This window comes from Erithacus rubecula, assembly GCF_903797595.1.
Source record: "Erithacus rubecula genome assembly, chromosome: 5".
Lineage (NCBI taxonomy): Eukaryota > Metazoa > Chordata > Aves > Passeriformes > Muscicapidae > Erithacus > Erithacus rubecula.
In genome coordinates this window covers 16,675,942-16,701,473 of record NC_136687.1, presented here as the reverse complement: position 1 = coordinate 16,701,473, position 25,532 = coordinate 16,675,942, and the positions used below count along the sequence as shown (strand labels likewise).

The 25,532-nt window shown below is 37.0% G+C and overlaps 1 protein-coding gene across 2 annotated transcripts; it reads left to right on the top strand.

The window, feature by feature from the left end:
- Positions 1-215: 215 nt before the first annotated feature.
- SEPSECS (Sep (O-phosphoserine) tRNA:Sec (selenocysteine) tRNA synthase) lies at positions 216-23,513 on the top strand. 2 transcript variants are annotated; one of them, XR_013774272.1, is made up of 12 exons: positions 216-498; positions 1,958-2,112; positions 4,374-4,492; positions 4,592-4,750; positions 5,275-5,428; positions 8,865-8,967; positions 11,146-11,275; positions 11,401-11,492; positions 18,461-18,554; positions 19,076-19,166; positions 20,283-21,179; positions 21,253-23,513. XR_013774272.1 is itself a non-coding variant. In XM_079305913.1 (11 exons), the coding sequence occupies exons 1-11, from the start codon at positions 385-387 to the stop codon at positions 20,530-20,532; spliced, it is 1,461 nt and encodes a 486-aa protein (XP_079162039.1). In that variant the 5' UTR covers positions 216-384; the 3' UTR covers positions 20,533-23,513. The 2 variants fall into 2 exon arrangements, 1 of the variants encoding a protein (XP_079162039.1); XM_079305913.1 differs by having other exon boundaries at positions 20,283-23,513.
- The last annotated feature ends 2,019 nt before the right edge of the window (positions 23,514-25,532 follow it).

Genomic DNA, 25,532 nt, shown 5'->3' with positions numbered 1-25,532 from the left:
AGCCTAATGCTATATGCTAAACTCTGCGGGCAGGGAAAATCAGCCCAGTACAGGCCCTTCCCAGCCCAGCAGCCGGGGCTCTGCCGAGCTGCCTCTCACAGCGGGACACCGCCTGCCGGACCGCAAGCTCGGCCCCGCACCTGCCCCGGCCCGACCCGGCCCGGCCCCGCCCAGCGCCGGGAGGGGAAGCACCGGGCGGGGGCGGCCCCGCGGAGCTCTGCCCGCTGCGCGGCCCTGGCGGCGGGGCGGGGCCCGGAGCTCCGCCGCACCGCGTGAGCCGCACCGCCCCCGCCCGCCCCTTCCCGGCGGGAAGTGCCCGGTTCGCACAGGCCTGCTCGGAGCGCAGGGGAAGTGGCGGCTGTGGCGGCTGCGGCGGCAGCGGCCATGAACGCGGAGAACCAGGGCTGCAGCGAGCGGCTGGTGACGGCGGCCTACGTGCGCCAGGGGGCGCAGGGCCGCCGCGCGCACGAGCTGCGCCTGCGGGCGCTGCTGGAGCAGGTAACAGGGCCGCGCCCCCGCCCCTGCGCCGGGGCACAGCGGGGCACCGCCCCCGGAACTCGCCGCTCTGGGGCAGAGCTGCTCCCCTTGCCCTCCGCGCACCGGGGTCCGAGCGGGCAGAGGGCTCCGAGCCGCCCGCCGGCCCTGCGAGCAGCCGGCTTGGGCGGGGAAGGAAGGCTCCCCCCGGGCCGGGCAGGGCACGGCCGCGGCGGCCACGCGCAGTCCGTGAGCGCGCAGCCGGCCGGGGCTCACGGACCCTGCCCTCGGGCACGGCGCCACCTCCCCGTCCGGCCGGGGCTCACGGACCCTGCCCTCGGGCACGGCGCCACCGCCCCGTCCGGCCGGGGTCACGGACCCTGCCCTCGGGCTCGGCGCCACCGCCCCGTCCGGCCGGGGCTCTCACGGACCCTGCCCTCGGGCTCGGCGCCACCGCCCCGTCCGGCCGGGGATCGGGACAGCCGCTGCCCTCACGGCACGGACCCGACGGAGCCCCGGAGTGAAAAGGCCGCGTTTGGGAGGATAAAATCACTGCCCTGGGTTTTTGTGCATTTACCGAGAAAGGCCCAGCGAACAGTTAAATAAATGTTTGAGAGCAGTAAAATATTAACACATTGTTACATGAGGTAAAAAGTGATACTTGTAAGTTGCCAGAACAAATTACATTCCCTCCAGCTTATAACAATCATTGGTAACGAATTAGCAAATGTTTCAGTTCTTGAGCATCCTCACTCATGTTATCTGCTGTTTCCAACTCAACTTTGATACCACGCTTCGGAAACTAACTAGATTTACTGAATTGGCTGTTTTGTTACTGAGCCATATGAAAAAGCCTCTAGACCTATAAAAAATTCTTCATGTTTTTTTGGCTCCCTGTCCTTTGAGAATCTTGTCAGCAATTTGCAAAGGTGGGCACAGTTGCTAATGCAGTAAAGAGCATGTTTCTGGTTGCAGGTTTGAGCGTATTTTGGAAATTATTTCCTTCCGTGTTAGATAATAACTGGAAAGGAGAATGTGTAGATTGAAACTCTATTTCCCCTCTGCTCATGTTTTTGATTCTGTAATATCTGAATATCTTCTCTTTTGTGCGATTTTCATTGTTGAGTTGTAGTTATACATAATATCTAGGGAATTCATCAAATAATCTATAGTCTTTTAGGGAGTAATTAACAGGTATAACCTGCAGTGGTTTTGTGTGTACAGTAGAGAACATTTGAAGGTAAAAAATATCCTGATTGTTTTGATGTCGGGATGTGCTAATTTAATTGTATTTAATACATGAAAAAAAGCATTATTTAACTTTTCTCTGAATACAAGTTCATAACATTAGATAGTATAAAAGAGAATAGTGAAAATTCAAGCTGCTGTTTAGCACGAGATAGAAGGGTAACAATAATCAAACAAATTGCATAAAGTTTTCTTAATATTTCATTTCCAAGTTTTGTCTTTTATTATTATTAAGGGGAAATGTCCTGAAGATGGATGGGATGAAAGCACCATTGAATTGTTTCTTCATGAACTTGCTATAATGGATAGTAATAACTTCCTGGGCAACTGTGGTGTTGGTGAGAGGGAAGGAAGAGTGGTGTCAGGACTTGTTGCCCGAAGGCATTACAGGTACCAATTATTGACTGTTTTAATTGTTCAGGTTTATTATTAATGCTTTCTAATGGCATATTTTATTGAGGTTTTTTTTATCTAAGACCTTGATAGATCTTGTTTATCTAAGACCTTATATTATTTTGAGAAAAGTAATATAATGCAATCATTGAATTGATAGAACTTTCTGTATTAAATTTTCATTAATAGCTTATTAGAAGGTCTTAAATGAAGTAAAAATATTTTGTCAGGATTGTGTCCTGTATACTGAATTTGTAGAAGCTGAAGTTGTTGGGCTGTCCTCTACAAGGGAAGCAGAGATCTTACTGTTTTAAAATAATCTATGTCTTATGTGCCTCTTAAAAAAGGTGCAGATTTTCATCTGTATATTTTTAAAAACTACTATGCATTGTAGTTGCACGATATTGAACATGGACAGTGAACAGCTGTTTGTATTTTATTATATTTGTTAATAGCTTTATAATGTGATTAGTTGATAGGCAAATGAAACCCCAGTCCACCTGTAGTAGATTTTATATGAAGTAAGGAGATCTCTGAAGACTAAAAGAGCTTTTATTGGCTTGTAGTGCTTCTGACACTTACTTAATGGGTATGTTGGATGCTATAATTTTTAGAGACTGTTAATTTCCTGGTGAATGTGCTTTTTCAATTGTGTTTGTTGAGTTCTATGCTGAGTACCTTGCTGTGATGTTTTATCCAACAGGAGTGACACAAAGTGAAAGTTCCAGGATGTTTCTTCTTGAAACATAAACACAAAAACATGTTAGAGGCCAGAGATTTAGTAAGCTTTTTCCATATGGGGGTTGAGTTACTTAGGCTTGATGGCTTTCATAAGCCCTGCAGCACCTTGAAAAATTCATGGTGAAACCTGGTAGTACATAAGTTTGGCTTTTTTAGTTTTGTGTACAGCTGTCTAGACTGGGATATGCATAGCAGGGGAGGATATCTGGGGAAGTTCTGTTTTTAGACAGTGCTAGAGAAAGCATGCCTGGCTTCTGGCCAGAGGGAGCCTGGACTGGTGTTCACTACTGTTGTTCCAGAGCAGCTCTGTCACCTGGCATCTCACTTCTCCTGTGAGTGTCAGGAATAGCAAGGTGTCCTTCCCTCCACTTGTTTCTGCACCAAGTTTTACAGGTGACTTTGGGAGTGATGGAGGTAGCAGGAGATGATTTTCAAGCTGTCTCTCCTTTTAGCTTAATAATGGGTCAGTCTTAGGCAGGATTACTTCTTAGGAAGCAGTATATATGTGCACAAAATAAAAAGTACTGATATAAGACAGCTATTCAGAACATAGCAGGAATGAGGAAAGAAAATATTTTAGGTGGAGTGAAGATTATATGTAAGTTTAAATTATCAAGTGTTTATTGATTTCAACTCGGAACTTGAAACAGGAAAATAAATTTGTAAGACCGTGCTCCAGGAAGTTCTGAATGTCATATACTCATTGGACTGTGTTTTATTCTGATGCCAAGACAAAAATGGAATTAAAGCTATAAGTAGGTGTGTACTGTTACTAGCTTACTTGAGCAGCTGCTGCATTTCAGCCATGGGTAAAGTTAGTTCTGTAAGCTTGTATTTTATAAATTACTTCAGGATCCTCCACTCCTGAACTAAATAATGGTCAATATTTATAAATGCAGTTTATAACCATAATTTATAAACAGAATGCAGAGAGACATAGTATTCCATGATAGATAACATTGCATAGCAAAATGATAGATGAAGTGAAGATGTATAAGATGGGCAAAGCAATACATGTAAATATAGATATATATGGCTTTGTATATATTATTTCCTTGTCTTATGGAGATGAAGCATTTGTCAAGGGAGTATCTATAATATCACTATTTCTATGCTACACTACACCATAGACAACTCATTTTTGTTTTCCTTGGTTGTGTGTCTGAACATGTCAACATTTATAATGCTGTTTCCACAAACATCAAGAAGTGCTGAGGTGCACTTAAAAGGAAACCTGCCAGATTGTGAAGGTATTGCTGCTATGAATCTTCTGAAAGTTTTTACTTGCATGCAGAAGCATTGTTAATCTACTGTTTAAAAAACCAAACAAAACAACCCAAATTTCATACAAATGTGTGCAGTTTGTTAAAATTGAATTGATTGTGGAAGATACTGATGTTGCATTGGGTGCAAAGTTTTCCACAATTGTTTATCAAATTAAATTCTCTTCAGTCAGCAACAATTATGGTTTGTAACATGAAAAATCTTGATGTGTGTTTTCAACTTCTTTTGTTTAGATTGATCCATGGAATTGGAAGGTCAGGTGATATTTCTGCAGTACAGCCTAAAGCTGCAGGTTCAAGCCTTTTGAACAAACTCACTAATTCAGTAGTTCTGGATGTTATAAAACTGGCTGGTAGGTATAAATTTGAAAAAAATCTCATTTATTTGTGAGTGAATTTGTTTGTGTAATGTGATTCTTCACATTCATTTCTGGCTTGCTTTTTGTGTGCAGGTGTCCGGACAGTGGCCAGTTGCTTTGTGGTTCCTATGGCAACAGGCATGAGTCTTACTCTGTGTTTTTTAACATTGAGGCACAAGAGACCAAAGGCAAAGTACATTATCTGGCCACGTATAGACCAGAAATCTTGCTTTAAATCAATGATAACTGCAGGTAAGAAGGTAACTGATTGATGACACAGTGTGTGTTCTTCCAACAGATACAAAACTTCCATCTATCAGAGTTATCAATTCATATTCTTGTAGTGAGATACAAAAAAAGGTCTAATGTATGATAGTTCTGCTTTATTTGTGCACTCCTGATTTCCAACATGTAATTAAAACATGCATGCAGGCTTCCTAATGCCTTGCAGAATGCAGGTGTGTGCAGTGGTACAGAGGTGTATAAAAGAGTTAAGGAAGTTACAGTTTGTCCTCAGAATAAGATGCCTGATTTGCTGTCTTTAGAATTATGTAAAACCAAAGCTCATGGATGAAATCTCTCTCTCAAATTTAGGCAAGAACCTGTGTCCTAGGAATTGTGATCAGAAGGTGACTGTCTGATTTGCAGCCTTTTCTGTTAGGATCTATTAAAACAATAGTAGCATGAAGTGTTTTTTCAAGTGTATACTGCAACTAAACCACACAATTAGTCAGAGACTTGTTGAGTTACATTCAGTTCTCACTTTTTTTGGTCAGGTTTTGAGCCTGTGGTGATAGAAAATGTATTAGAAGGTGATGAGCTAAGGACAGACCTCGAAGCAGTGGAGGCCAAAATCAAGGCTCTTGGTGCTGAAAATATTCTTTGTGTGCATTCTACAACATCCTGCTTTGCTCCAAGGGTGCCTGATAGGTAAACAGTCTTTGTAAGAAGTGTGTGTTTGTTACTGTTAAAACAAATAAACATTCTCCTCACCCCCCAACAACAAAACCTAACCAACACCTCCATGTTTTGACTATCCATCTTCCTAGAATTGTTTCTGCCAACAATTAGTAAAGGCTCTTTAATCCCCTTCCAGAAAAATATATTAATGAAAGTGAGAATTACAAAGAAAGTTTTTCTTTTATTATATAAATGAGGTTAATGTTGCTCTCTTGTGGTGAAATTAATGTCATTTTGCTAGTGGTTTTACTAAAACTTCATGGAAGTAGTAAAAATAGACTCTAACGGACACATAATCCAGGAAATGTAGCTCCATAGCTATGCCATGTTTTAATGTTACTGTTGTCTTTTCTACTCTTCTCCTCCACCAGCACAGGAAAGAAATGTTATTAACTCTGAAATGTGGCAAGTGAAAATATATTTTACTCTCCCCTCCTACTTAAAAAAAACCCCTCCAGTATTCATCATAGGTTAACCTAGTTGCTAGAGGGAAAGATGGGAGTTAAAACCATATAATTCTGTCAGAATACTATGAACATTGCTTGAAGCTGACTTGCAGATTTATTGGCTAACTTAAATCACAGCTATCAAAACTGAATGGTCTGTTTTATAGCTTGGGTAAATGAATCTTCTCCTTATCTGCTTCCTCTTTTTGACATGCTGCAATTGTTTTGTCCTCTACAACTAAGAGATGAATTATTAGGCAGTGGCACTATGTTATGATATAACACAGATATAGGAAGATTTGAATGTACTTTCTGTTTAAAAGAAACTGTCAACTATTGAAGGCCATAACCTTCATCTTCCTATAGGAAGGAAAACCCTGACAGCATTTCTGGAGGGTGTAATTTCAAACGTCTGTCTTTAAATATCTGCATTTGTAAGGTTTTATTTGGTTGTGGTCATTATATTTTAAAATTTTAAGTAGTTTTATGGGTGCTGTACCTATGGCTTTCCTTTGAAGTACCATTTAATCAGTGGGAATAATTCTCTAGATGTATAAACCCTCTTTCTCAGTATTCTACCTGCTTGTGCTTTAAGTTGTTTCTAAAACTACTGTATTTAACAGAACCAAAGGGAAAGTGTCCTTTTCAGTTGGTTTATGGATTTAGCAGAATTCTGTATCTTTTTACTTTCAGGAGCAGTAAAAAAGAACAGAGCTTTCTTTTCATGAACTTTAACAAACAGGAGAGAAAGAAAGGAAGAATAAACTGGGAAATATTTCTGTATTTGTGGCTAGTAAGAACTTCAGTAGCCAATTTACATTAATACTTTATTTTTGTGGCATGATTAGTAGCACTTTCAATGCTGCATTCTAGGCCTTGGAAGCAGGTGCTGCTACATACAGGTACTGTGTATTTGCTTCCCTTGCATGCTGACACATTCTCTTCAAACTGTAGCATTCTTGTTCTGTATTGCAAAATGGATCTAATTGTTCAATAGAATATTTTTAGGAAAAAAAAAGACTTTTCTCTTTTCAATACTTCCAGAAGATAGGTGATTGCTCCTTTAATTTTCTGAAGGTGAGAAAGGTGAACATACATAGCTATGCACCCTCTGTGTTTCTAGTTTAGTGAAATTCTCTGCCTGCACTTGAAAAGAAGCCCATAAGAAGGAAACTATGTTCCTTTGAGTCTCTCTAGAAGGGGAGGAATGCATCTGATTAAGAACCAGCAGATCAAAAGGCAAAAGCTTTGCCCTGCGTATTGTTATGTTTCAAGTATTCTGTTAGTGTGGGGAAGCCACATGAGGAGCAGCTGAGGTTCCTTGATTGGTTCACTCTGGAGAAGATTGAAGGGAAGCATCATTGTAGTTACAGCTTCTTTATGAGAGGAAGAGGAGGGGCAGGCACTGATCTCTGCTCTGTGGTGAGCAGTGACAGGACCCAAGGGAACCGGCTGAAGTTGTGTCAGGGGAGGTTTAGGTTGGATATTAGGAAAGGTTCCTCACCCAGAGGGTGGCTGGGCACTGGAACAGGCTCCCCAGGGAAGTGGCCACAGCACAGAGCCTGGCAGAGCTCAGGAAGTGTTTGGACAATGCTCTCAGGCACAGGCTGTGACTCTTAGGGATGGTGCTGTGCAGGGCCAGGAGATGGCCTTGATGATCCTTGTGGGTCCCTTCCAGCTCAGAATATTTTGTGATTGTGTGTTCATAAATGTGAAAAATTTATTGGAAATGCAGCTCCTGGCAAATACCTTGACTGTTGAAGATCAATATGTACATTATATTACTGGTGTTTCCTAACCTTAAAGTACTTTTGATTTTTTAAAGGATAATATGGTGATGATGATTTCCTAAGGATTTACTTTTGGAAAATTTAATATGACGCAGCAGAATTTTGCATTGCAGAACAACACTAGACGATGTAGTAGAAATAGAATGCAAAGGAATGTCACCTCTTGGAAAATGTTTTCATACTCTGACACATTTTATATGTGTGTCAGTAAATTACAGTGAGAGGCTGTACAGAAGGAGATAGAGTAAAAGTGCATTGGAAGTAGAATTTCCTGATTTTTCTTTTTTTAAGGCAATATTACCTTTATCGTCACTTTAAATTATTTTATATTGCCTATTTTTTTCAAATATATTCTATTTCTAAAATAGATTCAAAAGTTTGGGGAAAATAATGAGTAATTTAAAAAATATATAGTATGATTGGAGTGCTTCAGAAAAGGGTACTGCATATATGTATGTTTAAAATGCTGAAGGATTTTACTTAAAATTATCAGTGTGCTCACATAAATCTGAATTTGACTGATTAATCAGTCCAGGTTTAGCTCACTCTGATTTCAGATGTTCTAAAGGCAAGTGAAGAGTAAACAGCTGAACAAATTCTCAATTAGGTGATGTCCATATTCAGACTTTTTAAGGCACTCCATTCCTTTAAAGAATTTTTTTTCTCTTAATCAGTTTATCTGAAATATACAAGTGAGATTCCAGCCAAAGGGTTGAAATACTAGTTCTTTGAAATAAACATGTAAAAACTTCTTGTTGTAGGATGCTTTTGGTTCCCAAGACAACTACTACAGACTGTTTTCACATTGAATATTAGAGAAAAGAAATAAAAGTAGTGACTCACTAAATCTATATTAGTTAATAGTAAAGCAATTAAAAAAAAAAAAAAAAGCCAAACAACAAAAAACTTGTATCTAAAGCAGAATGGTTTGGGTTATATTAACTGATGTCCAAACAAAACTTTAAATGAAGCAAGAAAAGTCTCAGACTAGATCAACAATTTACAATATATGTAAAAGCCAATAGAATTTTCATCTTAACTTTTATAGCTTAAAAAGAGTTACTTTTGTCTTTCTAACTTTGTTATAGACCTGTCAGTCTTTTAATGGTCTGACTTGTAAGATGAGCTCAGTAATCAATGCTTCTCTAAATTACAATTTTATGCCCACAGGCTGGAGGAGCTGGCTGTGATTTGTGCTAATTATGACATTCCACATATTGTCAACAATGCATATGGAGTTCAGTCTTCAAAATGTATGCATCTTATCCAGCAGGTAGGAGCTGTGTATTTCCAGTAATATTTTCACAAGTGTAAGTAAATCTGTGATTGTAGACAACCTAAAAAATTTTATCAGATGCTTCATAACTTTGAGAGTAATCCCATGCGTATCTGATATTTGAATAATATTCTGGAAAAGCATAACAGACAGAAATGGAATTTCAGCATGGTAGTTATTTCTATTATGTGCTTTCTATGTAACCCTAAATTCATTTAGGTTTTGGGTATGTTCATGTGTCTTTACAATGGAAAAGTATCCTTATTAAGCTTTCTTAAAATATTTCCTAAAGTTGTTTGCTAAAAGTGATGTAATGGATCATACCTGAATAGAAATTAAACCTTCAACAGAATGAGTTACAGATTTTTAATTGAAGGTACAGGAATCTACAGCAACACTTGATAGAAGTTGTCACTGTCAAAATATTGTTGGCACAGAGAATGGCTGAGGAAACTGGTTTAAGTTCAATGTTATGTTAAAAAAAATTAATTTATGTTGCCTAGTTTGAACAGTTTCTGCTGTTTAGTTTGTAGAGGATGTTGCTTGATATCTAAGATCAGTCATGAAACAGAATCCTTGCATTTTCCCTCGTTGTATTATATATGCATTGTTCTTCAATATACTGTTTTCTGTAATTATTCAAAAGAATTGGGGGTTATATTTTAATAGGATCCAGAGGATCCTGAACTATAAATAATTTAAAATATGCTAATCATATTTTTTTCTGATTACTAAGACCTTAATAACAGGTCACAGACCAGCTTAATGTACAATTGTGAAAGAACTTAATGTTGGCATTTCTAAATCTTGAAAGACTGAGGGAATTTATGAAGCAGAAAATGGTATATGCTTTATTTGTAATGTACTTAGTCCATGTTTATTATATTTAACTTGCTCAAGTTTAGTGAGAAACTAACATGAATGAGGCTGTGGAAGTGCTGGGCTTTGCTGTGTGAAATGTTCTAATGATAAACATTTCAGGCTATAATGCTACAAATAGAATTTTACCATGTTTGTTTCTGTGTTTTTTCTAGACTCAATAGGTTGTTTGTTCCTTGTTTATGCAAATGTATACATTTGAGCTCTGATTTGTTTTACATTTTTTTACAGAATTTATTATTTGTGCTAGAAAATTTTCTGTTTATGAGAAAGTAGTTATTAATGAATACTGAGGAATATGTACATGCTGAGCACAGTGTGAATACAACTAGCAAGAGTATCCCAGGAAAAAGCTTTTGAGACCATTCCATGTTGTGCTTTTCCTCTGTTGGTCTCCTGTCAATTTAATCAAATGGTAGCGGCTGGCATTCATGTTCCCAACAAAAAATTGGCAAAGTTGGACTGTTCTTCCTATCTCCTGTGCATTAAGATATCAAAACATAGACCTAGCAAATGAGGCTTAGTTGGCTCTGCTTTTTTCCATCTGTTTGTCATAGGTATTAACTCTGTTTCTACTTCTTACATTTAGTATGTAGTCCTAAAAATATATGTATGTGCATGTATTTTGATATGTATGGGTTTAACCTACTTTTCAGGTTCTCTTATACTGCATACTTTTTAGTTATATAGTTCACAGTTATGTGCTACTCAAATTGAAGGTGTACTGCAGAGTCTACATTTTGCCCTTTGAAAATAGGATTGGTTAGGTGTAAGGATGTGGGGGATAACTGCTAAAAGAAGTTATTTGAATCTTGCTTTTGAAAGCAACCTTAGAAGGAGTGATGTAATAAGCCTGTTTTTTTAATGCAATTTTATATATGTATTGAAAAAAGCTTTGCTAATGAAGCATTAACTTGTAGCCTTTTATTGTGACAGGTGTAAAAACTGTTTGGGGTTGAGCAGTTTTAACTGTATAATTCCCATTAAATTTTGAAGGGTTTCTTTTTGGTTGTTGCTGAAAAGGAGTTACATGTAGACTTGCAGGAACTTAAATCAATATTTTAAATCACAGCAAAATGGGAATTTGTAAGGTACTATGTAAGGTAATGGTACTAATAGTAAGCAGTGCTAAAATAGGTAATACTGTGATTTTTATGTTTTCATCACAAATGCAGTATCTGCGAGTTTCAGGAATTACATTTATTTTAGATACACTTTTATATAATTAGGATGCTACCACATTTTCCTTTTTTCTAATGTATGCTGTGGGTTTTATTTTTTGTCCTTTTTGAAAAGGGTGCTCGAGTTGGCAGAATAGATGCTTTTGTTCAGAGCTTGGACAAAAATTTTATGGTTCCAGTAGGTGGTGCTATCATTGCTGGCTTCAACGAGTCCTTCATTCAGGAGATCAGCAAAATGTATCCAGGTAACTAGTTCATGGGCTGATTTCAGCCACATAGAATAACTGTAGAAACTTGATTATCATCCTTCTTTCACGTGAAATTTGTTTTTGCAACTTTAATCTGTATATTGGATTTTTTTTTTTTTCAGGAAGAGCATCTGCATCACCTTCTTTAGATGTCCTCATTACACTCTTGTCTCTGGGAACCAGTGGCTACAAAAAGTTACTGAAAGAGAGAAAGGTAAGCTTCTTGGCAAGCAATATTTTCTTGAAGTCAGCTATTAACAAAGTCTTGTTGCAAAACTGCTTTGTGTAGTAAACCGAGTTTCTGTCTAGAAAGCCTTTGAACTTATTCTGAGTTCAGAGCTCTGGATCTGGAAGGTCAGTATGATATAATTACTTTTTGTCTAAATAGTGTAAGCATGATTTCTGTGTTGTTGTTTTTTCAAACTGGGAGGCTAAAGGGAGGGCCTGTACTATCTTGTACAGTATTCATATTTGTTGTTCCTAAATGTGACTAATATAGTAGAATTTTGTCCACAAAAACTTAAATGGAGAAGTACTATACTGTTTTGTCATGGTCACAGTGCTTCCAGGACAGGAGATGGGACACTCAGAGTAACCCAGGGTCTGTGCTCTTCCTTTTTTGTCCCTATTGTGCTTTGGTGCTATGATGGTGCTTAATTAAATGTTTGTGTGTCACATTCTCTGGAAAATCACAACTTCTGTTTGGGTTATAAATACTGTACATTGTCACAAAAAGAGAAAAATATTGTCATTTTAGTTATTCATCTAGACACACAGGTGAATTTCTTCAACTTTTCCCAGACAATGGGTTTTAAGTTGGATATAATTGCACTTGCACAAAAATCCAGTGGATGTCAGGTTGGAATTTGTATATCTTGAGTTATCCTTAATTCTGGAATTAATACGTGCCTGATTTTTCTCTTTATATAGTAATACAGAAGATTCTTTTTATAGAGACTTTATTTAAGGAAATGCTGTGAAATAAGTATTATTAAATTAATAATTTTAAGCTATGCATTATCTGTTTCATTATTTTATTTGAAAACCATGTTCCAGTTGTTTCTTGCTGACAGCTTTCTGCTGTCTCTGATTATGTGGCAGAGCAGAAGTTCTGAATGCTGTGACTTTTTTCTAGCTGCTTATAGAGGCATCCATTAATTCTGTACTGGAACTGAGATCCCACAGGAATAGCTAGACTGCAGAAAACCAAACCAACTTAACCACCCTTACAATGGCTAAGAAGTTATTTTGTCCAACTAATGTGAAAACAGCTTCTGAAACACTGAAAGCAGTTACCACTTTTGCCTCTACTGCAATATTTTTTTCTGGACTGTTGTATGTACTGCCATTTATGTTTTGTGTCTTCATTAATAGCAAATTGTATTTTTTCCCCTTTACTCTTATGTCCAGAAGAATCTCAAGTGAATTTCTTGTTTACTACAAAGCTGACTTTGTTTTTAGTTTGTACGAGTAGCAGATGTATAAAAAGCATGAGAAATATCATCCGAGTTATAAATAATTATTATTTCATAAATATCTTAATGAATAGTTGTATACTTTGAGTCATCTAATTTTCTTGGAAGTAGAATTCTAAAGTGAATACAGTATTATATTTTTACAGCTTCAGGTCTTTTTATTTCAAATGTGAGTATGCTCTATAAATACAGCCTTATATATGGCATAAATGTGTTTATTTTATTGGATTTGCTATAGAAATAGAAACATTTTTGCTTAAATCTGTTTGTTCCTGAATTGTAAAAATGCAATAGTGATACTTTATTGCCTATGCTCTGAGGAAGCAGAGCTATTAAGCTTCCAGCAGGAACTATTTATAGCTTGACATTGAGTACTCCTTTCTATATTGGTGCAGCTGCACCTACTCACACCAAAAAACAAAGTCAGCTGTAAAAAACTTCAGGTGTTTTTCTTTTCCTTCTCTTTTTACCTGATCCTCGTTTGTGTGGGTGTTACTTCAGGTTATTTGAGCTTAAGCCAGAAAGACCAGAATACTACTGAGAAGAGATTAGTCTCACACAAGCAAGGAACAAAATAATCTGCCCAGTTTTTCTTTTACACAGATTAGCTGTTTAATACAGGAAGAGAAGAGATTATGCATTATAAGGGAGAGGAGCATGTACATGGAGCAATTTTTTTTTTTTTTAATAAGCTGGGAATTGTGGAGTGTGCAATTGTCCAAGAGTATGAGATTAAATGTAGTGATATGATGGAGTACTGACTTTTCAGAATTCCTTTTTATATGCTTATGTGATGGTTAAAACAGTGGTTTTCTGATCTCACTGGGTGATTCTAGGTTCTTTTGCAATGTAGATAACAGCTGATCCATAATCAAATTTGTTAATATCTTTGCTTTTAAAGAACTTTGTGTAAAAGTTGTGTTTTTATAACAACTTTTGATGCCTCAGTACAGGTTATATTATGTCCTATATTTTAGGTTCCTAGGTCATAAAAGTTGCTATTATCATATATGTATGTGTGTGTCTAAATCAGGCCACATGAAGTAAATATAGTTGTTGCTCTGTGTAATGGCATAAACAACAGGCTTAATTGTCATTTCAAATTTCATAAAGAGCAAGAACCCTACATTCAGGGTTTAAATTCAGAACCCTACAGGCCAAGTTTAATATCTGCTATTATCTAATATGGTCCTTTTAATCCACTTAACTAATTATTATACTGGTATTATTGAAGAGGTGATTGCCTTATTTTGTTTTGGATTTCCTCATTGGACTTAACAATCAACGTAATTCTCATTTTCTTAAATGCATTTCCATGTTACTGTGGGATGTGATAGAGCTTTTTATATCGGTATCCATCTGTCTGCTTACTTTCTGAGAGTAAAGCTGGAGTTATTTTTATGTCTTTATGGAGTATGTATCTAAAATATTTAAAATCATACAGAGCGGGAGGAAATTGATTGGGTTTTACAATTCAGCATAATACTGGGTTTATGTTTCATGAGTTATCCTTGATGCAGTTCTAATTTGAATAAATAATTTGTACAGTTCAGTGTGAATTTGTATTGCTGCTCTTCTTATGATGGAAGAGAAGGAGAGCCATTTAATGAGGGATATTAAAAATGTAAAATAATCAGCAATCAGCTATTCTCAAAGCAAGATAGACATTTGTTACTACTCTTTTTTTTTTTTCTAGTCAGTTTGTTACACTGTAGCGTGTCAAATATGAGAATATTTCAGGATTTTCCTCATGCAAGTATATGTAGCCATATTCAAACTTCAGAGTAGCTGGGGGCAAGTTAGTTTAAATGCACTCTATAGAGCCTGTGCTGGAGAAGTGTGGGTCATAGAGCCTGAACTCAAGGTCTTCCAAATGCTGAAAAGAGGATGCATTGATTGCTGTTGTTAAGAAAGACCCTTCAAAACAGTGAATGTTAGTGTTACCAAATCAGATTAGCAAGGCTTACTTGGCACTTTCTCTTAGATTATGCATATGTTAGATGCAGATAATATAAAGATTTAATGTTTCTGTAATTAATTTGGTATTTTTAAAACTTTCTAGTATAAATCCATTCCCGCAGTGCAAGCATATCTGCCTGGGAGGGTGTATGGTATATGCAGATGTCACACATGTATAGTATAGTTTGTCATGTCTTTGGCTGCATTTCAAGAAGCTGAGCCTCCTCTTGGCCCCTCCATGCTCAGCACTGCAGCTCCTCTACTGCTCTGGTCAGATCTCAGCTCAGAAGAGCTGCTCCTTCTGAGACACGAAGCAGGAGAGGCTGTGATGGTGCATTGTAAGGCAGCTGCTGCTGCAAAGAAAGATGGGACCAGATCAGTCTCAGGCAAGCACAGGAGAGCTGGCAGTCTGTGTCTAGGGTGGAGAGGCTGTAAAATGATTCTTGCACAGTGTCCTCTTCTACACTATAGGCAGTTCTGTGGCTGTTCCCTGAGGATAGCTTGTCTGTTCAGATGAGAGTGACACAGGGAGGAAGGCAGAGCATTACAGACTCAGAGTGTGAGCAAGCTGGGTGATTAAAGCCAGCTAGGATAGTTTCAGCCCTGCACAAAAACTTTTCTGGCCTTCATCAGTTGCCTCTTTGTCAGCTGGTATGGGACTGATGGCTTATTCAGTACCCCTACCTTTTTCTCTGGAGTTGCTGGCTTTTCCCTTACTTGTTTGTTCCCTGTCATTATTGTTATCATTCTTGTTTGCAACATTAACAAGAATTCTATATTGTTGTTATTCTCATTTGCAACAACAATGCCTATCACAGTGGAGAAACGAATGAAGAGTCACCCATACTAGTGTAGGTTCTATTTAAAATAGTTTTATAGTGTAAATATAGTATAATTGAAAAATTTTTAATTATTGTTACAACTCCTCTTAAAATTAGTTTTGTATATGTATGTGAAAGTAGACTGTTTCATCCAAACAATTGAGTGATTTGGCCTATTTGATGTAAGTATTGTTGACTTGTTCTTTGTTTTCTAAGGTGTTATATTGACTTATATGCTCAAAGCACCAGAAGTGAAAGACATTTACACATAGTTTAGCATTCATTTGTCTAGCCTAATGAAGTTTTGTGATAAGTTTCTAAGGTAAAAGAGTGATTTAAATAATGAAACTTAACTGACATTTAATGCTTGCATTGTTCAGTGTAACTTTAGCATAATAGTTGGCTTCATTGGAGAAAGCTTGAGTGCCTGCTATAGAAAATCTATTTTGTAGGAGCTCAATTATATATAATTGCTTAGGGTGCTTATAAATTTTCCATATAGTAGAAATATTTTATAATGGAGGTCAGTTATAGATTTGACTTCACAAAAATATTGCTTTAATCCCTTTTTTCAAAAGGCAGTTAATCTATTTTGCAGCAAACTTCTGAAACTATAAAATATCTAGAGGGCTTTCAATGGAAAGATGCAAAATACAGTTGTTCATAAAAAATGGAAAATTTGAATTTGTGTTCGTGTAGCTTTAGTCAAATTGATGAAAATACATACTTGGATTTTTTTGTTATCTTTCTATTGTCCTTTGGTTTAATGAATTCCTATGTATGTAAAGGTCCATCTAGTAACCTAATTTCAGTGAATAAATTTAATTTAATTTAATATATTTATGCAGTGGGTAACTTTTTATACCAATTTTCAGTAATACCTCCAGTATTCCTTTCAGCAGTCCTCTCAGTAATCCTATAAGAGATGTATCAGATAATTTCCTAGATACAACACACAAAAATTATTAGGAAGTTGGTCTTGTTCCAGTATATTTTTCTTAGTACGAATTTCACCAATAGTATCTCCAGAGTAGGCACAATTTATGTGTATTTGTACAATATCTTGGTTCAGTTTTAGAAGGCAATAGCCAGCAGAGGGAGCAAAAATAAATTTATTATTTGTATTCCAAAATAAATACTAATAAAAGGGCTAGTACATTAGTGATGCTTATTATGGAAAGTACAAATTAATAATGTGCTTATAAACATTGAGAGACCAGAGGAAAGGCAGAAGTGTCTGAATATTTGAAACATAAATATTTTTCAGTTTCTGTGCGTGAACCATAAATAAACTGAACTGAAACCTTAAAACCACTCGATATAGAAGAAATAAGAATGATTTTTCACATATTTCAAGTTCTGATAATTAAACACAGATATCTCCCAATTTTTTTTCAAGTAATTCAGAAGCTTCATGTTTTTGTGGATAGTTGTATCAATAGCCTAATTCATTTAGACAGGGTACTTTCTTCTCTCCATCTGAATTTCTTCTGTGGTATTAGGAAGTACAGGAGGGGAGCTGTGTTCATTTAGTCACTCAGGAAGGGAAGTGAGGTTTCCTGCAGTGGTTCAAGAAAAGCAGCTGTAACATTCTTCTAACTTAGGCTCCACAAAGCTCATTTGGTTTCATAAGACCTTGGGGAGGTTCTGTTCAAAGGCATAATTTTGATCACAAGCTGTAATTTATATCTGTCAGAATCCACAGGTCAAAGCAGGATACTTGTCTACAAACAGAGGAGGTAATTCTATTTAAAGAATGAAAAATCACTTGTCAGGTTCAGGAATTGATGAGGATGCTTAAACAAGCAGTCACACTGAAGCAGATAAGCAGGGCAATTTTTATGGCCTGAAAGAGGAGAAGCCTGGTGCTTAATATTTTTAAGAAGGCTACCCAGTGTCTGTATGGTTTTGCCAGTTTTTATGAGAGACTAAGCATTAAAAAGAATGGAAAGAAAGCTAAAGCTTTCAATAAGAAGAATGGTATTTATTCTCTCTCTGTCCATAAGTGTTTTGAGCTGATATCTGAAGAGGCATATATTAAACTGAGGAAAAGCATGAGCAATTATCATAGATTACTACTGGGGAAGAGGGAGGATATAAAATACAGATGAAGTAAGAGAAACAGCCTTTTATGTGCAGTGTCACTTTTATCTGAGCCAAAGTATTTATGAATCTCAGTTATGACTTTCACAGCAAAGGTGCAATCCAATTAAGTGATAGCAGAAATTCAGATATTTCCATTTTTGCCGTTAGTTTGAGCAGGAGGGAGGTCCTAGGAAAAGGACAGACTGTTCAACAGAGCTGAGTATTCAGGAGAGTGTATATTGCATGAAACAAAATCTGGTCAAATGTGTACTTACAGCCTCTCTAAGAGTCTGGATTTTTATTCTCATACAGAAAAAGAAGTCTGCATTAGGGGGAAATGTGATTGTGTGATACATGGTAACAAAATATACTGCTTTTGGTCTGGAATGTGTTAAAGGAGAGAAGACAAAGTAAGGAGCAATTTGCCAAGAGGTGGCCATCTGTGATGGTAACAGTTCATTTCAGTAGCTGAGGGGGCTAGGGCATGGAAGGCTGGTGAGAAGTAGGGTGGGGTAGGACCTGCTGGGCAGTGGGAATCTTTTCAAGATTTTTTATCTCCCTAGGTTTAGGGCCACAGAGAGAATGAATGACATCCCAAGCACATGTATACACTGGATAGAGACTTCTGTATCAGCCTGAGAGATAAGAACAGTGTTCAGGAAATTGAGCTGTTCCTTTATAGAATTATTTCAGAGAATTGTCTGATCCACTTACTTGGTACACATGAAAAGAGAATCAGCTGAGCATCTGTAGGATGTAATGGGGACGTAACAGTTTTGTGAAATAGGTGCTATTTTCTCTGTTTGGTAGCTAATAAGAAAAATATTGCATCTTTTTTTCAGGAGATGTTTTCATATCTTTCAAGTGAACTGAAGAAGCTGGCAGATAACCACAATGAGAGACTGTTAGACACACCACATAATCCCATTTCCTTAGGTAATTGTTGGGGTTTTAACTTAAAAAAAAATCTAATGTACTGTGGATTCATAATGCACTTTAACATACCATTCCTATTTATTAAACATCACTAAATTGAATAATAATTCAATAAGGTTACCAATACAGTAATTTACTATAAAAGTACTGTAGTAATGTGGACCCATTATTTTGCTTCTGTCCAACGTATTCATTTGAGAGAAATGAATCTGAGACAGGCTGAAGATGTTAGTATGTAGTAATGCTTCATAAAAAGTAGATTTAAAAATTTCTGCTGAACACCAAAATAATACTGTCCACCTGTGCAGAATCTGCATACAATCTAACCAAGGAAGTAATCTATGACAGCATCTGGAAAAATTAAAAATTATTATATGTAGTGTTCTTTTTTTTTTCTTTGTATGTGAACACAAATATTTGGCTAGATTCTTGCTGTTGGAAAGCAACTTGTCATTTGTGGTGGTTCTTTGGAGAAAAAGCAGCTTTTGCAGCACTTTTAACCTGACCTTATGTTACTTTAGCCATGTCACTGAAGAATCTAGATGAAACTAATGATGCTGCTGTTACCCAGCTTGGATCTATGCTTTTCACAAGACAAGTTTCTGGAGCAAGGTAAGGGATACTTGTTCATTGAAAAAACTGGGGGAGTAGAGGGGTGTATTATCATATATTGTACGAAATCCTGTGAAGTGTTTCACACCAATTGTGTCATGATTACAGAAGGCAGTCTAATAATAACAAGAGTAATCACCCTTCTTCATCATTGTTATAGAGTAGTTATGTCTCCCTGCCTGAGTGAGCAGTGGGACTATGTCTACTTTGGTAGCCTAAATAGGTAATCTATGCCCATTTAATTTAGTGCCATTATTCCCTAGTATCCCTTGATTTCATTTAGTTTCCAGATGTTGTCTGATCTTACAGTTTAGATGTAGGCTACAATAGAATATCTTTGTTTATTGCAGCACTAATATGGTTATGCTGGATGTCCAGGGAAGAAGCTTTTAATATCCTACATAGCTTTTTGTCAAATGGAAAAAAATTCTGCTTTCTGGAACTAATTGAGTAAAAAAAAAAAAAAAATTAAGAATCTATAGCCTGACCCAGTTTGAGCTGAATTTATTCTTAGAGATACTGTTACAATGAAATGCAAGCCAAATAATTTTTAATTATTTTTGTTTAAACCTTTTAGAAGAAGAGAATTATTTAAAATTTGTTTTGGCAGCATTCCTTAATCTGAATATTACTGCTGCCATGCTAACTTCTGCCATAGACTTAATGTTATTTTTTTGTAGCAGAGCTGAATATTTCCCCATCAGAAGGTATGCTTCATTAGCTTGGATTATTCCACTTCCTGCACAGATGAATGACTGTAAATCTATATGTACTGGGGTTAGATGCTCTTTTTAATTTGCCTGGTCCTGTAATTTTAACCATATTTGGCTGGAATTGTTCAAGAGTTTAAATTTTTGAAGTTAAAACTCTCCAATTCTTTGTCTGATAGGAAGGTTTCAGATTTTCCCTTTTGTTGCATAAGTAATTATTTTGTAGTATATACTGTTTGACCTGGCATTTCCACAGATTTTAAATTATGCTGGTGCTGAGCATCAGTGGAAGGAATAGTAACTCTCTGCTTCAGTAGGAATTTGTGTAATTGTGTTCAACCTAGGGTACCATATAAAATGTCAAGGCATCTTTTAACTAATTCATGATTTTGTTTGTTTGTTTCAGAGTTGTTCCCTGTGGGTCTGTACAAACTGTGAATAACTACACTTTTAAAGGCTTTATGTCACATGCAAATGACTATCCTTGTGCTTACCTCAATGCTGCCTCAGCAATTGGAATTAAAAAGCAAGATGTTGATGTGTTCCTAAAAAGACTTGACAAGTGTTTGAAGACTTTTAGAAAAGAAGCAAAGCAAGAAAAAAGTATAAATGAAATAAGTGATGCTAACACAACCACAGAACAACTCGAAGACTAGAAGACACAGATTTAGTAACACAGGAAGATAAGGTTTTATCAGAAGTATGTCAGCTTTGTATTGGGTTAGGACTATGCATCTGCAGTGCAGAAATTTATTCTTGATCTTATATTCTTCTTACTGAAAACAGTAATAAAAATTTGGGTGGAATTCAGCTTTGAGAAAGTAGGTTATACTTTCTCCAAGAACAAAGGACCAGACTCAAGTTTTTTGCAATATATGAAATGCACTTAAAAGCTGCAAAAGTACAGCTTTGTGTTCACAAAGACCTAGAGTTTGCCTTTCAATCTATTTTGGCTCTTTGGACCAGTGTTTACTAAATCACTATATGTTTATTCACATCTTTTGTTTAACCATATTGTCTGTGATGGTGACTGAATTCCCTCCTAGGTACAGACCATCCAAGCAACACGTCTCTGCTCTCAAAATACTTTGTTTTTCGTCAATGAATGTGTCACTTTTAATTTCTTTTCAAAGATTTATGCAAATGTTGGTATAGCACTTACTAAATACAGTGTTCAAACTGCATGAGTAAATGACAGAGTTGGAATAGTAATGTTTTTCAGGTTTTCTCACCTGTCATGAACTACCTAGAACCAGTCAGCTCCAGTGGCAAAGAAGAACCTAGAGTACCTCATATCCTGTCAGTACTCAGCTCTTGAAAACATTGGCATAGTTCAGCAGCCCAAAGGAGCTTTAATACTGTCAGGAGTTGTGAAGTGGTACAGTCATTGAGAGTTTTGGCTTTGTTTTATTTTTTTTTCTTCTCATTTGATAGGGTAACAGTTCAAAAACTCACTGAAAAGGAGGAATGTCATGTAGGACTAATTTTTAAGAGCCAGTAAAACCTGAGAGTATTTCAGTATTTTTAGTCTGTTGTTGAAATTTATATACTTCCCTTTTTGTAGAGTCTCTTGCCATTGGCACTGTTGCTCTTGTGGATCTGTGCAGTTGCTGATTTGAATTCATTAAGCAAACAATAGATTCAAAGTCTGTTCCTCAAACAAAGGTTCCATATCACTGGAGTGACAGTGCTGCAGGTTGCAAAATGTGTAGTTATTCTTAAATGTGGTTACTACATTGTACATAGCTTCTATGTAATTTACTGTTCAAAGTAAGCATAATGTTCAAAGACATTTTCTTTGTCTGTAATGTAGTGTTGTTCACTACTAATGTTGTTCATTAATGAGTTCTAAATGTCAGGAAATGTTTTAGTCATTTTATTGGGTGGGATGTGAGACATGTACCTTTCAGAGTCCTCTGTAAATCACATAATCAAAATAGTTGTGCTTTTGAGAGATTCTGTCCAGCACATTCAAATGAATTCATGCAAGAGGTGATGCTAGTATGTGGGAATTAATAATGTGCTAATCATCGTGAAGGTTCTCTCAGTAAATGAGGTCCATTGTATCTTCAGCTTGAGTTGAACTGCTGCTTGCACACTGTTATTGCTGCAGTTACATGTTAGATAGCTTCAAGCTTGTGCAGGTGCAGCTCCCCAGACTGCAGTCACCACTGTTGTTTGCTGTACAAACACATCCTAGGAGACACTCAGGTAACTTGGCCACTGAACGCTTGTGGCTGTAAGGAGATGGAAATAGCTTCTTTTTTCTTTCTTTCTTCTACCCTCCCTCCCTGCTTCCCCCTCCCCTCCCCCCTTTTTTTTTTTTTTCTTTAGTGAGAGCATTCTGTACCTCAGTTTTTCCAGTCTGTAAGATTTGCACAACCTTTGGAGCCACATCTCTGCAGCTCGCTGCCTCACTATTCTGTATATTGGAGCAGCCAGTGAAAACCACCAGGCCTTAGTGATACCTTTCTTCCTGGTTTTTGGTATTGCCTGAATTAGTATAAATTATTAATTTAGATGACCTGTTACAGAATGTGCATGTTAGCACTATCACTACAAGAGTTTAGGGAGATGTGTGATAACAGCTAAAATAAGCATTTTTACGAGTAGTATCCTGATTCTGAATAAAGAAAACAGTAGTTGCCTTCTCTGAGAGGAAGACAATTCTGTCTTTTTTTGTTTCATAATAAATTGTCTGCTGAAAGTAATTCAGTCACTTCTAACACAGATATTGAACTGCTTCCTCAGTTAGTTTTTTTTTCTGTCTTTGAAATGTATCCCTTTCATAATCAAAGCTGAAAATTTCAACAAAGCTCTAAACAAGAGTTCATAGGCCTAAGTAGTTTTTGATTTTTACTTCTTAAACCTTTTTGATTAAAAAAAAATAAGGGGATGACTCTAATTGAAAACAAATATAAAATTTAGTTTGTCATTCAAGTTCACAGATCTTAGTGAAGCCACCTGAAGTGAGAAAATCTAAAATATTTTGAGAAATGTCCCACCACAATGTGTAAGCTCTTGAGCTAAGTATTTGTGTTATATTGCTTTCTTAAGCTTTTGTATCAGTTTTCAGTTTTGTTTGCTTGCTTTATCCCCATAAATGTCTTCAGTTTTAATCAATAATAGTTTTTTAGAGACAGAACCATTCTATAATGTCACATAAATGTAAGGAAATTATAAGTAATTCAAATGGCAATATCCTTCCAAGTAAATGGAGGAGACATGTTTCTTTACAGCATGTTTGAAACAGGAGATTCAGTTGAGGATAAAAAGTGTTTTTCAAGTAAGATTATAAATTTCTGATTCTCTAATCAGTAATGTCTATAATAAAGTAGTAAAATAACACTGAAGCATATACCCATGAGCAGAGGTTTAATTTCTGTTGTATAACAGTTACAGGGAGATTTCAAGGCTGTGGCAGCTCCCACCCACTAAAAGTAGTGCTGTGAAAGATGGCAGTGCTATGGGCATATATCAAACTGCAGTGTAAAACAAATAATGAATACATTAGCAGTATTTGCCTTCTATGAAGAACTTTCCAAGACTGTACAGTGAAGTAGAAAAGTTAATTAATTTGCAGCACTTTTTCTGATATCTGTGTACACATATCACTACAAACTTTCACATGGCTCAAAAATCTAATCTGTAAGAGACAACTTGCTGCCTCCTACTTCTGCATTATGAGGGAGACGTCTGGGAAGGCTCTGTGGGCTTCAGAGCATACTCAGGGTTCACAGAGCAGGAATCCTTAGCAGAAATACCAAGAAGAGGTGCCCATTTAGTAGGGCTGTCTCACAGCTACTATTTATGTAGGTACCTTTCTCCATCACAGCATGTAGTTAGGGTGCATGGGTAGGCAGGGACTGCTCAGCTTGCTGCAGTCTGAATCACTGAAGTGACTTTCCCCCCTTACAGGGCCTGTGTGAGGTGCTTTTCTTTCCCTCTGATGTTGCATCTTAGGCTGTCTGGATCTATACAGGTGGAAGAAATGAGGGAACAGATGGCTGTGCCTTATAAAAATAGCACTGGGATAATATAGTGCAAGTGAACTGACACTGAATGACCCATCTCACAGGCCCACTCTTAGTTTACTTTTTTTTTTGTAGTATCTGAGATAATCAACAAAACAAAGGACTTGGAGCAATAATATTGCCTATCTGTGCTTTGCTCGTAACAATTGCCTAAGATACGAAGCAAATAAAATCTACCAGATGCAGCAAATTCTCTTGAGCCTAAGAAAGCAAAATTGTAATGTTGCAAATGTAAATGCTGGCATTGCAGCTTAATACACATATAAACCAAGCAATCTATATTGTGTGATCATCATTTTTTAAGAAAGACTGGAGCCCAGAGACTAGCAAATGTTCTCATCTGCAGTGTATCAGCAGTTCTCAGTCTTCAGCTGCTGTACAGATAATAATTCTAATTGAAGAATCATTACATGGATCCATATGTGAATGATAGATGGCTACAGCTTTTGTTCATGATACTTTAAAAACTGAGTTGCTGCTTTTACTTTTATAAGGGAAGATCAGATTGCCTTTTCCTCCCCCCTGCTTTTGTTTTTAATGCAACATTTTAATCACCCTGGTCTGACAGGATTTGGAATCTGAAGGGAAAACCATTTCTATAGCTGACAATTTTTTTAAACAATAGCTATTTAAAGCCTTGAATTGGTTACAAAGTGACATTCCATGGAGAACCTTTGTTTAAATGTTTTTAATTCTGAAACTATTGCTTGAAAAATTGTGTTCCATGTGCTCTGTAATAATTGTTTTTCATATATTATACTTTTTTCCCCCTCAAAGATAACAGCATACACTTTAGTGCAGTTTAATAATCCTTTTTAAAAACCATAGTTAAAAAGGCATTTGCTCCATTACTCATCAAGCATCTGTTGTATCAAAGAACTGGTAATATATTTATCTTGATGGATAAGCTTCAGTGTTCTGGACCAAGTTCAGTTTAACTGGACCAAGCTTTCAATACTCCTTTGGGGATCCTAAAGTCAAGTTCATGACCTAATTAAGATGGGTGTGATAATTATATCTACTGCTGAACAGGAGTCTTTCATCAAACTGCATTTCAACTAAATTCAAAGCTGATCCAATTCAGAAGCTGAATTGATTTCTTAATGTGGATGGTGAAATTTAATTTGCCTGTAGATTCTGTATTCCAATCCAGGCTGAGTCATTTATAGCAGAATTTTAACTGTTTGATTTTTAACATAATGTGAATAGAAAGAATACAGCTGTTTGAGCTGGGTGCTGCCTTTCCTATTACTTGTTCTCAAAGGGCTGCAAACATTTGGCTACCATCTTACACCCATTGCTGTTTGGGGGGTGGTGTTGGTCATGTACACACACGATGACAGCAGCAGAGGTGTGTTATTGAGCTTTTTCTAGGCATCCCAAGTAGGAACACACCACTTAGGAATTCAAGATGAACCCATAGCATTTCTAGTTATCTGCTTTCTCCAAAAACTCTTTCTGAGGCAAATTTCTTGTGATTGAAGTGTACTAGAGGAGCACATGGCCAGAATACAGGGAAAAGGAACAACACCTCCAACATTTTTGAATCTTTCTACATTGGTTATATGAGTTTGGCTCTTGTGACATATAAAGCTCATATTGCTATGGAAAGTGATGTAAAG